Source organism: Coregonus clupeaformis, chromosome 40 (genome assembly GCF_020615455.1).
Source record: "Coregonus clupeaformis isolate EN_2021a chromosome 40, ASM2061545v1, whole genome shotgun sequence".
Classification (NCBI taxonomy): domain Eukaryota; kingdom Metazoa; phylum Chordata; class Actinopteri; order Salmoniformes; family Salmonidae; genus Coregonus; species Coregonus clupeaformis.
Window position 1 is genome coordinate 4,290,912 of NC_059231.1, and position 14,672 is coordinate 4,305,583.

General features: G+C 42.2%; 1 protein-coding gene across 1 annotated transcript in view; it reads left to right on the top strand.

Annotated features, from left to right (window-relative positions):
- LOC121555142 (rho GTPase-activating protein 15-like) overlaps nucleotides 1–14,672 on the top strand; it is an 88,180-nt gene that overhangs the window by 26,337 nt on the left and 47,171 nt on the right. The window contains exons 6-8 of the mRNA XM_041868945.2: nucleotides 6,972–7,070; nucleotides 7,369–7,537; nucleotides 10,371–10,502. Of these exons, the coding sequence (XP_041724879.1) occupies nucleotides 6,972–7,070; nucleotides 7,369–7,537; nucleotides 10,371–10,502 (400 nt within the window). The remainder of the gene's footprint in view (nucleotides 1–6,971; nucleotides 7,071–7,368; nucleotides 7,538–10,370; nucleotides 10,503–14,672) is intronic.

The window sequence follows — 14,672 nt, forward strand, 5'->3', positions numbered from 1 at the left end:
GCTACTATGATACTAGGATACTAGGATAATGGGATACTAGGCTACAAGGCTACTAGGATAATAGGATACTAGGCTACTAGGCTACTAGGATACTATGATACTAGGATACTAGGGTACTAGGCTACTAGGATACTATGCTACTAGGATACTGGGCTACTGGGCTACTAGGATACTAGGATACTAGGATACTAGGCTACTAGGCTACTAGGCTACTAGGATACTAGGATACAAGGCTACTAGGATACTAGAATACGGTGGTCCTCTGTAGCTCAGCTGGTAGAGCACGGCGCTTGTAACGCCAAGGTAGTGGGTTCGATCCCCGGGACCTCCCATACTCAAAAAAAATGTATGCACGCATGACTGTAAGTCGCTTTGGATAAAAGCGTCTGCTAAATGGCATATTTATTATTATAATACTGGGCTACTAGGATAGTAGGCTACTATGCTACTAGGATACTTGGCTACTAGGATACTGGGCTACTAGGATACTAGGCTACTAGGATTCTAGGATACTAGGATACTATGCTACTAGGCTACTAGGTTACTAGGCTACTTGGATACTAGGCTATTAGGCTACTAGGATACTAGGATACTAGGAAATTAGTATACTAGGATACTAGGATACTAGGCTAGTAGGATACTAGGATTCTAGGAAACTAGGATACCAGGCTACTAGGATACTAGGCTACTGGGCTACTAGGATACTAGGATAATGGGCTATTGGGCTACTAGGCTACTAGGATACTAGGCTATTTGGATAGTAGGCTGTTAGGATATTAGGATACTAGGATACTAGGATACTAGGCTACTAGGACACTAGGATTCTAAGGCAACTAGGATACTAGGCTACTAGGATACCAGGCTACTGGGCTACTTGGATACTAGGCTACTAGGATACTAGCATACTAGGATACTAGGATACTAAGCTACTAGGCTACTAGTATACTAGGATAATAAGCTACCAGGCTACTGGGCTACTAGGCTACTAGGATATTAGGATACTAGGCTACTAGGATATTAGGATAGTAGGCTACTAGGATACTAGGCTACTAGGATACTAGGATACTAGGATACTAGGCTACTAGGACACTAGGTTAATAGGATACTAGGCTACTAGGCTACTGGGCTACTAGGCTACTAGGATACTAGGCTACTAGGATACTAAGATACTAGGATACTAGGCTACTAGGATACTAGGCTACTAGGATACTAGGATACTGTGCTACTGGGCTACTAGGATACTAGGATACTAGTATTCTCATGCTACTAGACTACTAGGATATTAGGATACTAGGCTACATGGCTAATAGGATAATAGACTACTAGGATACTATGGTACTAGGCTACTAGGCCACTAGGATACTAGGATACTATGATACTAGGTTACTAGGCTACTAGGATACTAGGCTACTAGGCTACTAGGACACTAGGATACTAGGATACTAAGTGACTAGGCTACTATGATACTAGGATACTAGGCTACTGGGCTACTAGGATACTAGGCTACTAGGCTACTAGGGTACTAGGATACTAGGCTACTAGGATACTAGGCTACTAGGCTACTAGGATACTAGGATACTAGGATACTATGCTACTAGGCTACAAGGATACTAGGCTACTTGGATACTATGTTAATAGGCTACTAGGATACTAGGGAACTAGTATACAAGGATGCTAGGATACTAGGATACTAGGCTACTAGGATACTAGGATACTAGGCTAATAGGCTAATAGGATACTAGGATACTAGGATACTAGGAAACTAGTATACTAGGATACTAGGATACTAGAATACTAGGCTACTAGGATAATTGGCTACTCGGATACTAGGATACTAGGATACTAGGCGACTAGGATACTCGGCTACTCGGATACTAGGATACTAGGATACTAGGATACTAGGAAACTAGGCTACTGGGCTACTAGGATACTAGGATACTAGGATACTAGGATACTATGCTACAAGTCTACTAGCAAACTAGGATACTAGGATACTAGACGACTAGGCTACTAGAATACTAGTATACTAGGATACTAGGATAAAAGGCTACTAGGCTACATGGCTACTAGGATACTAAGATACTAGGATACTAGGCTACTAGGATAGTAGGCTACTAGGCTACTAGGATACTAGGATACTAGGATACTAGGATACTAGGCTACTAGGCTACTAGGATAATAGGCTACTAGGCTACTAGAACACTAGGATACTAGGATACTAAGCGACTAGGCTACTAAGATACTAGGATACAAGGCTACTAGAATACTAGGATACGACGATAATAAGCTACTAGGAATACTAGGATTCTAGGCTACCAGGCTACTTGTCTACTAGGATACTAGGATACTATGCTACTAGGATACTAGGCAACTGGGCTACTATGATACTATGCTACTAGGATACTAGGATACTAGGATACTAGGCTACTAGGATACTATGATACAAGGCTACTAGGATACTAGGCTACTGGGCTACTAGGATACTAGGCTACTAGGATACTGGGCTACTGGGATACTAGGCCACTAAGCTTTTAGGATACTAGGATACTAGGCTACTAGGATACTAGGATACTAGGCTACTAGGATACTAGGATACTAGGCTACTAGGATACTAGGATACTAGGATACTAGTATACTAGGCTACTAGGATACTAGGATGCTAGGCTACTAGGATACTAGGCTACTAGGATACTGGGCTACTGGGCTACTAGGCTAGTATGATACTAGGATACTAGGATACTAGGTTACTAGGATACTAGGATACTATGCTACTGGGCTACTAGGATACTAGGATACTAGGATACTAGGGTACTAGGCTACTATGATACTAGGCGACTAGGCTACTATGATACTAGGATACTAGGCTACTAGGATACTAGGATACTATGCTACTGGCCTACTAGGATACTAGGATACTAGGATACTAGGATACTAGGCTACTAGGATACTAGGCTACTAGACTACTATGATACTATGCTACTGTGCTACTAGGATACTAGGATACTAGGCTACTAGGATACTAGGCTACTAGGATACTCGGCTACTCGGACACTATGATACTAGGATACTAGGCTACTAGGATACTAGGCTACTCGGATACTAGTGTATTAGGATACTGGGATAATAGGATACTAGGCTACTAGGCTACTAGGATACTAGGCTACTAGGATACTAGGATACTAGGCTACTAGGCTACTAGGATACTAGGCTACTAGGATACTAGGATACTAGGCTACTAGGATACTAGGATACTAGGATACTGGGATAATAGGCTACTAGGCTACTAGGATACTCGGATACTAGTGTATTAGGATACTGGGATAATATGATACTAGGATACTAGGATACTAGGCTGCTAGGATACTAGGCTACTAGGATACTAGGCTACTAGGCTACTAGGATACTAGGCTACTAGGATACCAGGCTACTAGTATACTAGGATACTAGGATACTAGGATACTAGGCTACTAGGATACTAGTCTACTAGGATACTAGGATAATTGGCTACTAGGCTACTAGGATACTAGGCTACTAGGATACTAGGCTACTAGTATACTAGGATACTAGGCTGCTAGGATACTAGGATACTAGGCTACTAGGCTACTATGATACTAGGCTACTAGGATACTAGGATACTAGGCTACTAGGATACTAGTCTACTAGGATACTAGGATAATAGGCTACTAGGCTACTAGGATACTAGGATACTAGGGTACTAGGATACTAGGATACTAGGATACTAGGCTGCTAGGATACTAGGCTACTAGGATACTAGGCTACTAGGCTACTAGGATACTAGGCTACTAGGATACTAGTATACTAGGATACTAGGATAAAAGGCTACTAGGCTACATGGCTACTAGGATACTAAGATACTAGGATACTAGGCTACTAGGATAGTAGGCTACTAGGCTACTAGGATACTAGGATACTAGGATACTAGGATAATAGGCTACTAGGCTACTAGAACACTAGGATACTAGGATACTAAGCGACTAGGCTACTAGGATAGTAGGATACAAGGCTACTAGGATACTAGGATACGACGATAATAAGCTACTAGGATACTAGGATTCTAGGCTACTAGGCTACTTGTCTACTAGGATACTAGGATGCTAGGATACTAGGATACTATGCTACTAGGATACTAGGCTACTGGGCTACTATGATACTATGCTACTAGGATACTAGGATACTAGGCTACTAGGATACTAGGATACAAGGCTACTAGGATACTAGGCTACTGGGCTACTAGGATACTAGGCTACTAGGATACTGGGCTAATGGGATACTAGGCCACTAAGCTTTTAGGATACTAGGATACTAGGCTACTAGGATACTAGGATACTAGGCTACTAGGATACTAGGATACTAGGATACTAGTATACTAGGCTACTAGGATACTAGGATACTAGGCTACTAGGATACTAGGCTACTAGGATACTGGGCTACTGGGCTACTAGGCTACTAGGATACTAGGATACTAGGATACTATGCTACTGGGCTACTAGGATACTAGGATACTAGGATACTAGGCTACTAGGCTACTATGATACTAGGCGACTAGGCTACTATGATACTAGGATACTAGGCTACTAGGATACTAGGATACTATGCTACTGGGCTACTAGGATACTAGGCTACTAGGATACTGGGCTACTGGGCTACTAGGCTACTAGGATACTAGGATACTAGGATACTATGCTACTGGGCTACTAGGATACTAGGATACTAGGATACTAGGCTACTAGGCTACTATGATACTAGGCGACTAGGCTACTATGATACTAGGATACTAGGCTACTAGGATACTAGGATACTATGCTACTGGGCTACTAGGATACTAGGATACTAGGATACTAGGCTACTAGGATACTAGGCTACTAGACTACTATGTTACTATGCTACTGTGCTACTAGGATACTAGGATACTAGGATACTAGGCTACTAGGATACTCGGCTACTCGGACACTATGATACTAGGATACTAGGCTACTAGGATGCTCGGCTACTCGGATACTAGTGTATTAGGATACTGGGATAATAGGATACTAGGCTACTAGGCTACTAGGATACTAGGATACTAGGATACTAGGCTACTAGGCTACTAGGATACTAGGCTACTAGGATACTAGGATACTAGGCTACTAGGATACTAGTCTACTAGGATACTAGGATAATAGGCTACTAGGCTACTAGGATACTAGGCTACTAGGGTACTAGGATACTAGGATACTAGGATACTAGGCTGCTAGGATACTAGGCTACTAGGATACTAGGCTACTAGGCTACTAGGATACTAGGCTACTAGGATACTAGGCTACTAGTATACTAGGATACTAGGCTGCTAGGATACTAGGCTACTAGGATACTAGGCTACTAGGATATTAGGCTACAAGGATACTAGGAAACTTTTTGCCAGTGGCTTGTATTCATGGATGCCAAGGGTAGCCAGGCTTCCCCAAATATTTGCCAAAAAATAAAACATTAATGTTTTCATAAGTTTCTGTCAATTCGCCAGTGACTGAATCACACTAGAGAAATCATCCGAGCGAGGGAAACAGCACCTCTCTGTCTCAGTATGTGTAGCCCATGTATCTGATGCTGTCTGGACCAAAAGTGTATAAAATGTTGCTGCCGTAGCATTTGATTGATTGATGCCAGCAGGCATTTGGCCTCCCTTGATAAAACAACATTTAAAAGAATCAGCCAATCAGTGTTGAGCTGAGCTCAACTGTGGGTTGTCCTGGTGCAAGTTTTTGGTAAATGCCAATTTGTTCGTGAAAACTGGCGCACGCATGCTTTGGGGCATATTTTGTGCATACACAACGTATATAAATGAGGCCCCTGATCATTTGAACATGTATTCATTGGACTTGATTCATGAAATGTGTAAACAACAGTAACTCCATGTGTCCAAAGACTAGATATAGTACAATATCAAAAACTCACATTGTAGACAAACGCTTTGGCCGATTTAAAACATGTCGTCAGATTTGGCCATCAGTAAGCTTAGAGAACATATGTATTATAAGACATTTCCGTTGTGGACATGAATGGCTAATTTTGAAAGATAACTGCGAAGATAACGATTTTATCATTATGTTTGGTATGAGACACCATATATGCTCCTTTGATGTTAATGCGGCAGGTAGCTTAGTGGGTAAGAGCGTTGTGCCAGTAACCGAAAGGTCGCTGGTTCTAATCCCCGAGCCGACTAGGTGAAAAATCTGTCGATGTGCCCTTAAGCAAGGCACTTAACCCTAATTGCTGATGTAAGTCGCTCTGGATAAGAGCGTCTGCTAAATGACTAAAATGTAAAATGTAAATGTTAATTCTACCATTTCAGTTGCAAAAGATGAGTGAAACAAAACTGCTTTAAGTTCAACCAAACTTGACGATGCTGACCTTGATGTCATGGTTTCTCAAAGACTTTTACTAACAGTACAGTCATTCATTTTGACTGCGCCAAATGCTGTTACTATACTGTTGGAGAAATGCAGAACAGGCCCGATATTAAGATGACAAGTATCACGCTAATTATGTTTTCCCCTCTCAGAAGACAGTCTGTATTTGTCTCTTCTTTTGATTTACACACACACACACATACACACATACACACACACACACACACACACACACACACACACCCTGCACAACGTGAGGTTCTTGTCACACAGACACAGATACATTAACAGGCACATCACTGATAAGACTCTCAACAGACCAAAGGAATGAGTATCAAGGTCTGATGATGTTGGAGTGAGAACATTCTTACCAACTCATGTGGATCAGTGGGTGTCATTTAAACTAAATTAAAACGTAAATACTTATTGTTAGTTTAGGGTATTACGCATTTGAACATATGCCATTCGGTATGCATTATGCACCGCGTCATGGGAATATGTTAGATAAAGACCTGTTCATTGTTGTAGCTTTATTGAAGTCAATTTGAACCTTCTCTGTTCCAGATAACAACCAGCTCTGGCAGTGAGTTCCTTCTCCAGGCTGACAATTACCACACTATTTCTAAATGGCATGATGCTATTAAAAGGACAACTGACAACTTGGTAAGCAGTTTGCTGTTTCCTATAAACGGTGAATCTGAAGTTATAACATTTCTGAAGTCTTTATGATTTTGCACATTGAAATGATGACTATAAATCATTCAGAACATTGTTTAGTCATACCATGCTACCCAAAATGAAAGTAAAACAATTCCATAAATCATTGACTCAAGTTTGATTTAATGTTCCACGTTGTGCAGATAATCACATTGACATGCTTTACTGAATGATGAGTGATAATAATGAGATACGCAGCCAGTGACCTTTGTACTGAAATGTTTTAACCTCCTTTCTGTTATAGTCTAAAGGAGCTGCAGGGAAGGCCTCTGATAGGCCTGGCATACGGAGGGCAAACAGCACAGAGTACCTACCCAGACATGGGTTGCCTAGCAAGACACTGTCACTGCCAAGACCTGCACCTGAGTCCCCCTGCACAAAGGAACCCAAACCTGAACACAGACGCTCACACAGTAAGTTGTCTCTAATGACTAGCTATTTCTACTACGGGTTGCTTTATTCAAAACAGTTATTGACGTGGTAGTAGCTTGAACTCGCTGATTAAAAGCTGTCTCTTATCTGTAATACTGTAGGTATTTAATGACTCAAATAACGTTTTCTAAGGTAGTGGTTGTTCATATATTTGCATAATATACAGTGCCTTCGAAAAATATTCAGACCCCTTGATTTTTTCCATGTTTGGTTACGTTACAGCCTTATTCTCAAATTGATGAAATCGTTTTTTCCCCTCACCAATCTACACACAATACCCCATAATGACAAAGCAAAAACAGGTTTTTAGAAATTGTATAAAAAAAATTACAATAACTGAAATATCACATTTACATAAGTATTCAGACCCTTTACTCAGTACTTTGTTGAATCACCTTTGGAAGCGATTACAACCTCAAGTCTTCTTGGGTATGGCGCTACAAGCTTGGCGCACCTGTATTTGGGAAGTTTCTCCCATTATTCTCTGCAGATCCTCTCAAGTTCTGTCAGGATGGATGAGGAGCGTCGCTGCACAGCTATTTTCAGGTCTCTCCAGAGATGTTCGATCGGGTTCAAGTCCGGACTCTGGCTGGGCCACTCAAGGACATTCAAAGACTTGTCCCGAAGCCACTCCTGCGTTGTCTTGGCTGTGTGCTTAGGGTCGTTTTCCTGTTGGAACCTTCGCCCCATTCTGAAGTCCTGAGCGCTCTGGAGCAGGTTTTCATCAAGGATCTCTCTGTTCTTTGCTCTGTTCATCTTTGCCTTGATCCTGACTAGTCTCCCAGTCCCTGCCGCTGAAAAACATCCCCACAGCATGATGCTGCCACCACCATGTTTCACCTTAGGGATGGTGCCAGATTTCCTCCAGACGTGACGCTTGGCATTCAGGTCAAAGAGTTCAATCTTGGTTTCATCAGACCAGAAAATCTTGTTTCTCATGGTCTGAGATTCTTTAGGGGACTTTTGGCAAACTCCAAGCGGGCTGTCATGTGCCTGTTTCTGAGGAGTGGCTTCCGTCTGGCCACATAAAGGCCTGATTGGTGGAGTGCTGCAGAGATGGTTGTCCTTCTGGAAGGTTCTCCCATCTCCACAGAGGAACTCCAGAGCTCTGTCAGAGTGACCATCAGGTTCATGGTCACCTCCCTGACCAAGGCCCTTCTCCCCTGATTGCTCAGTTTGGCCGGGCGGCCAGCTCTAGGACGAGTCTTGGTGGTTCCAAACTTCTTCCATTTAAGAATGATGGAGGCCACTGTGTTCTTGGGGACCTTCAATGCTGCAGACATGTTTTGGTACCCTTCCCCAGATCTGTGCCTCGAAACAATCCTGTCTCGGAGCTCTACAGACAATTCCTTTGACCTCATTACATTTACATTACATTTTAGTCATTTAGCAGACGCTCTCATGGCTTGGTTTTGGCTCTGACATGCACTGTCAACTGTGGGACCTTATATAGACAGGTGTGTGCCTTTCCAAATCATGTCCAATCAATTGAATTTACCACATGTGGACTCCAATCAAGTTGTAGAAACATCTCAAGGATGATCAATGGAAACAGGATGCACCTGAGCTCAATTTCGAGTCTCATAGCAAAGGGTCTGAATATTTATGTAAATAAGGTATTTTTGTTTTTTATGGTTAATACATTTACAAAAATGTCTAAAAACCTGTTTCCGCTTTGTCATTATGGGGTATTGTGTGTAGATTGCTGACAATTTTTATTTATTTAATCCATTTTAGAATAAGGCTGTAACGTAACAAAATGTGGAAAAGTCAAGGGGTCTGAATACTTTCCGAAGGCGCTGTATGTGTTTTAATTTTCCTTACCCACCAACGTGATAGGGTCTGACAGCCTCCCTGATTTTCAGTGACACATATTGTGTTTTTTGAGATGTGCCCAAAATGTGTGCGGCATCTATTCATTTAGAAGATTACTCTTGTAGGAACATGACACAAGAACATGCTAATTACCATTATGTCAGCATATGTCAAGTAGCAATTATGGTAATCCCTATCAATGGTTCAAATCAATCTCGTCACCTTAAGCACTGCGAGAGGAATATATTGATGTTGGATGATCATATTAAAATATCTCAATAGGGACCAGGGACACAGAGGTCCAGTATATTATTGGTATACTGAGCTGCTTGAACCTTTGATTGTTGCTTGATTGTAGTTATGTTCATGTTAATTTATGCACATGAAAAAGACAGTCCCGGAGAGCATCACAGATAGCAATTATTTCCACTGTAGTTGCTACTGTATGTTTTCAGAAAATTAGAAACAATCACCTGACAACAATATTATTTGCTTTGCATCTCTGTGTACCCCAAATGTACTGTAAGACATATCTCAAACGTGTTTCTTGGATGACAAAGCTAGTCCATAGACAAAGCTAGTCCATAGACAAAGCTAGTCCATAGACAAAATAGGTCATTTGAATTAAAATTGGGAAGAGCAGTGTTTGTTTTTATTAGATTGACAAGCAGGGCCTGGACTTTCAAAAACAGCAGGAATTCCTTTAGACACGGAAAAGTTCAATTGGAGTGAATACTAGTAAAAGACAGCCATGGGAGAGATTCATTTATAAATAACAGTGGGAATATAAGGAGAGAGGAAGAGTGAGGGTCAGGTAGAGAGATGAGGCGAACAATAATATCAACCTCCACTTTGCTAGTTGAACAACCAGGCCCTAGGCTATAGCATTGCAGAGGCATATACGCCTACTGATCCTTTCTAAAGACAAACGTAAACGTTGTAGCTTTCCCTTTCACTTCATTTAACCGTGTGTCTCTTTCTCTGTGTGTTCCTGACAAGTGTTCAAGTCTTCCAAGCTCAACTATAGCATGTCGGACAGTGCTGATAAGAATGGGGTGAAGAACAGACTCAAAAAGTTCATCACAAGACGGCCCTCTATGAAGACTCTACAGGAGAAAGGCATCATCAAAGGTATCAGAGTATTCTGCCAGGATACATTGATTCTTTTCCACCACACCACACATTTTGAGAGGAACATAAATCTTTCAAAATGTATTACACATTGTATTGTATCTTCTTTCAATTTGGACAACCCTTCAATGAGGAAGAGTTGACGTAACTGTAGCTGTGCATTCTATAGAATAAGTAATGACGACACCATTTTGTATACATCTGGCCCTTCATTGGACACTGTGTTAACATACCTCCAAACGAGCTTCAATGCCATACAACACTCCTTCTGTAGCCTCCAACTGCTCTTAAACGCTAGTAAAACTAAATGCATGCTCTTCAATCGAACGCTGCTTGCACCCGCTGGCCTGACTAGAATCACTACTCTCGGCGGGTCTGACTTAGAATATGTGGACAACTACAAATACCTAGGTGTCTTGTTAGACTCCTTCCAGACTCACATTGAGCATCTCAAATCCAAATTTAAATCTAGAATTGGCTTCCTATTTCGCAACAAAGCTTCCTTCACTCATGCTGCCAAACATGCCCTCGTCAAACTGACTATCCTACCGATCCTTGACTTCGGCGATGTAATTTACAAAATAGCCTCCAACACTCTACTCAGCAAATTGGATGTAGTCTATCTGTTATGATTTAACTGGATAGAACCCAAATGCAGACAAGTACACCAAGCCAGAGAAGTTTTAACAGGTTTATTATAATGTTCAATAGTCCAGGTTTCCAATAAATGGGGAAGAGCAAGTCCAGGTTACAGGGAGGGTACAGATCCAGGTCAGGGCAGGTGTGGTACCGTAATGTCCTAGTGTCCGTGGTGAGTCCAAAGGAGAGGCCCGATAGTGGAGAGCAGGATGGTGGTGGCAGGAGTGAAGTGTAGGCAGGAGTCAGGTTCCAAATATATGGTTGTCTTGACTATGATCTGACGATGAGTGGAAAGTTTGACCGGGTCTTAAAGGCTGAGGTGATTATGGTGAATGAGCTGCAGCTGGAACCCTGACTCCCGCACACCAGACTTCACTCCTGCAATCAAGGACAGACAGAGGGGAGGGAGAGAGCAGAGAGAGAGCTACCTAGCAGCAGTAGGCCTAACACTATCACAGTGCCATCCGTTTTGTCACCAAAGCCCCATATACTACCCACCATTGTGACCTGTACGCTCTCGTTGGCTGGCCCTCACTACATATTCGTCGCCAAACCCACTGGCTCCAGGTCATCTATAAATCACAGCTAGGCAAATCCCCGCCTTATCTTAGCTCATTGGTCACCATAGCAACACCCACCCGTAGACTGCGCTTCAGCAGGTATACAGTGGGGGAAAAAAGTATTTAGTCAGCCACCAATTGTGCAAGTTCTCCCACTTAAAAAGATGAGAGAGGCCAGTAATTGTCATCGTAGGTACACGTCAACTATGACAGACAAATTGAGGAAAAAAAATCCAGAAAATCACATTGTAGGATTTTTTATTAATTTATTTGCAAATTATGGTGGAAAATAAGTATTTGGTCACCTACAAACAAGCAAGATTTCTGGCTCTCACAGACCTGTAACTTCTTCTTTAAGAGGCTCCTCTGTCCTCCACTCGTTACCTGTATTAATGGCACCTGTTTGAACTTGTTATCAGTATTAAAGACACCTGTCCACAACCTCAAACAGTCACACTCCAAACTCCACTATGGCCAAGACCAAATAGCTGTCAAAGGACACCAGAAACAAAATTGTAGACCTGCACCAGGCTGGGAAGACTGAATCTGCAATAGGTAAGCAGCTTGGTTTGAAGAAATCAACTGTGGGAGCAATTATTAGGAAATGGAAGACATACAAGACCACTGATAATCTCCCTCGATCTGGGGCTCCACGCAAGATCTCACCCCATGGGGTCAAAATGATCACAAGAATGGTTAGCAAAAATCCCAGAACCACACGGGGGGACCTAGTGAATGACCTGCAGAGAGCTGGGACCAAAGTAACAAAGCCTACCATCAGTAACACACTACGCCGCCAGGGACTCAAATCCTGCAGTGCCAGATGTGTCCCCCTGCTTAAGCCAGTACATGTCCAGGCCCGTCTGAAGTTTGCTAGAGTGCATTTGGATGATCCAGAAGAGGATTGGGAGAATGTCATATGGTCAGATGAAACCAAAATAGAACTTTTTGGTAAAAACTCAACTCGTCGTGTTTGGAGGACAAAGAATGCTGAGTTGCATCCAAAGAACACCAAACCTACTGTGAAGCATGGGGGTGGAAACATCATGCTTTGGGGCTGTTTTTCTGCAAAGGGACCAGGACGACTGATCCGTGTAAAGGAAAGAATGAATGGGGCCATGTATCGTGAGATTTTGAGTGAAAACCTCCTTCCATCAGCAAGGGCATTGAAGATATAACGTGGCTGGGTCTTTCAGCATGACAATGATCCCAAACACACCGCCCGGGCAACGAAGGAGTGGCTTCGTAAGAAGCATTTCAAGGTCCTGGAGTGGCCTAGCCAGTCTCCAGATCTCAACCCCATAGAAAATATTTGGAGGGAGTTGAAAGTCCGTGTTGCCCAGCGACAGCCCCAAAACATCACTGCTCTAGAGGAGATCTGCATGGAGGAATGGGCCAAAATACCAGCAACAGTGTGTGAAAACCTTGTGAAGACTTACAGAAAACGTTTGACCTGTGTCATTGCCAACAAAGGGTATATAACAAAGTATTGAGAAACTTTTGTTATTGAACAAATACTTATTTTCCACCATAATTTGCAAATAAATTCATTAAAAATCCTACAATGTGATTTTCTCTTTTTTTTTTCTTCTCATTTTGTCTTTCATAGTTGACGTGTACCTATGATGAAAATTACAGGCCTCTCTCATCTTTTTAAGTGGGAGAACTTGCACAATTGGTGGCTGACTAAATACTTTTTTCCCCCACTGTATCTCACTGGTCATCTCCAAAGCCAACACCTCCTTTGGCCGCCATTCCTTCCAGTTCTCTGCTGCCAATGACTGGAACGAAGTGCAAAAATCTCTGAATCTGGAGACTCTTATCTCCCTTACTAACTTTAAGCATCAGTTGTCAGAGCAACTTACCGATTACTGCATCTGTACACAGCTCTGTAATTAGCCCACCCAACTACCTCATCCCCATATTGTTATTTACATTGTTATTTATTTTGCTCATTTGCACCCCAGTATCTCTATTTGCACATCATCTTCTGCACATCTATCACTCCAGTGTTAATACTACATTTTAATTATTTTGCACTATGGCCTATTTATTGCCTTACCTCCATAACTTACTACATTTGCACACACTGTATATAGATTTTCTATTGTGTTATTGACTGTACGTTTGGTTTATTCCATATGTAACTCGCATTGCTTTGCTTTATCTTGGCCAGGTCACAGTTGTAAATGAGAACTTGTTCTCAACTGGCTTACCTGGTTAAATAAAGGTGAAATATATATATATATATATGATAGTGAGTCTCCCCGTTTATTAGGAGTCAAAGTACAACAGAGATTGATAAAATTATACTGAATTATTTTACTTGAAAAAAAGCACACCAATCCAACCGGCAACCACATAATCCATTCCTCTAGGGGGGAACTCATTTACACAATTAAAGGCATTATTTAAGCACATTTGCGATCCTTAGAAGAAGGTAACAGTATTTGGAATTTCCCCCAGCTTCAAGGAGACCCTTTAATGTTGTGTCCACGGGACAAATGCTCGATCAAAGGGAGAGGACATTATTGACGGAATAATTGAAATACTTGGGGCAGGTGGCCCTCAGACTGTCCTTTTTGGCAGGGCTGGAGGGAAAGCCACTTCAGAGAGTGTGTTTCCTCAAATCAGGCCCCCCTCCCACCCCCCTCTTTCCTATTGTACTTCAGAATGCAAATTAAATCCATGCAAAGCGAGGGCTATTTGAATTCCTTTAGGAGGGGTAATTTTGCTCCAATTCTCTGGCCCCTCCCCCCTCCCCCTCCCCCTCCCCCTCCCCCTCGTAATTTCCCTTGCTTATCCGCTGAGCGCTGGGAAGTGGATTTTGTATGCAAAGGTGCCTTGCTCGCAGTCATTTCTGTATTTGGTGAACCCTCACCTTCCCTCAAGTGTATAAACAAGAGAGGGTGATCTTTGATGTTGCACAGTGCTAGAGAGACAGCACTGTTCCAGAACACCCATACTGTGA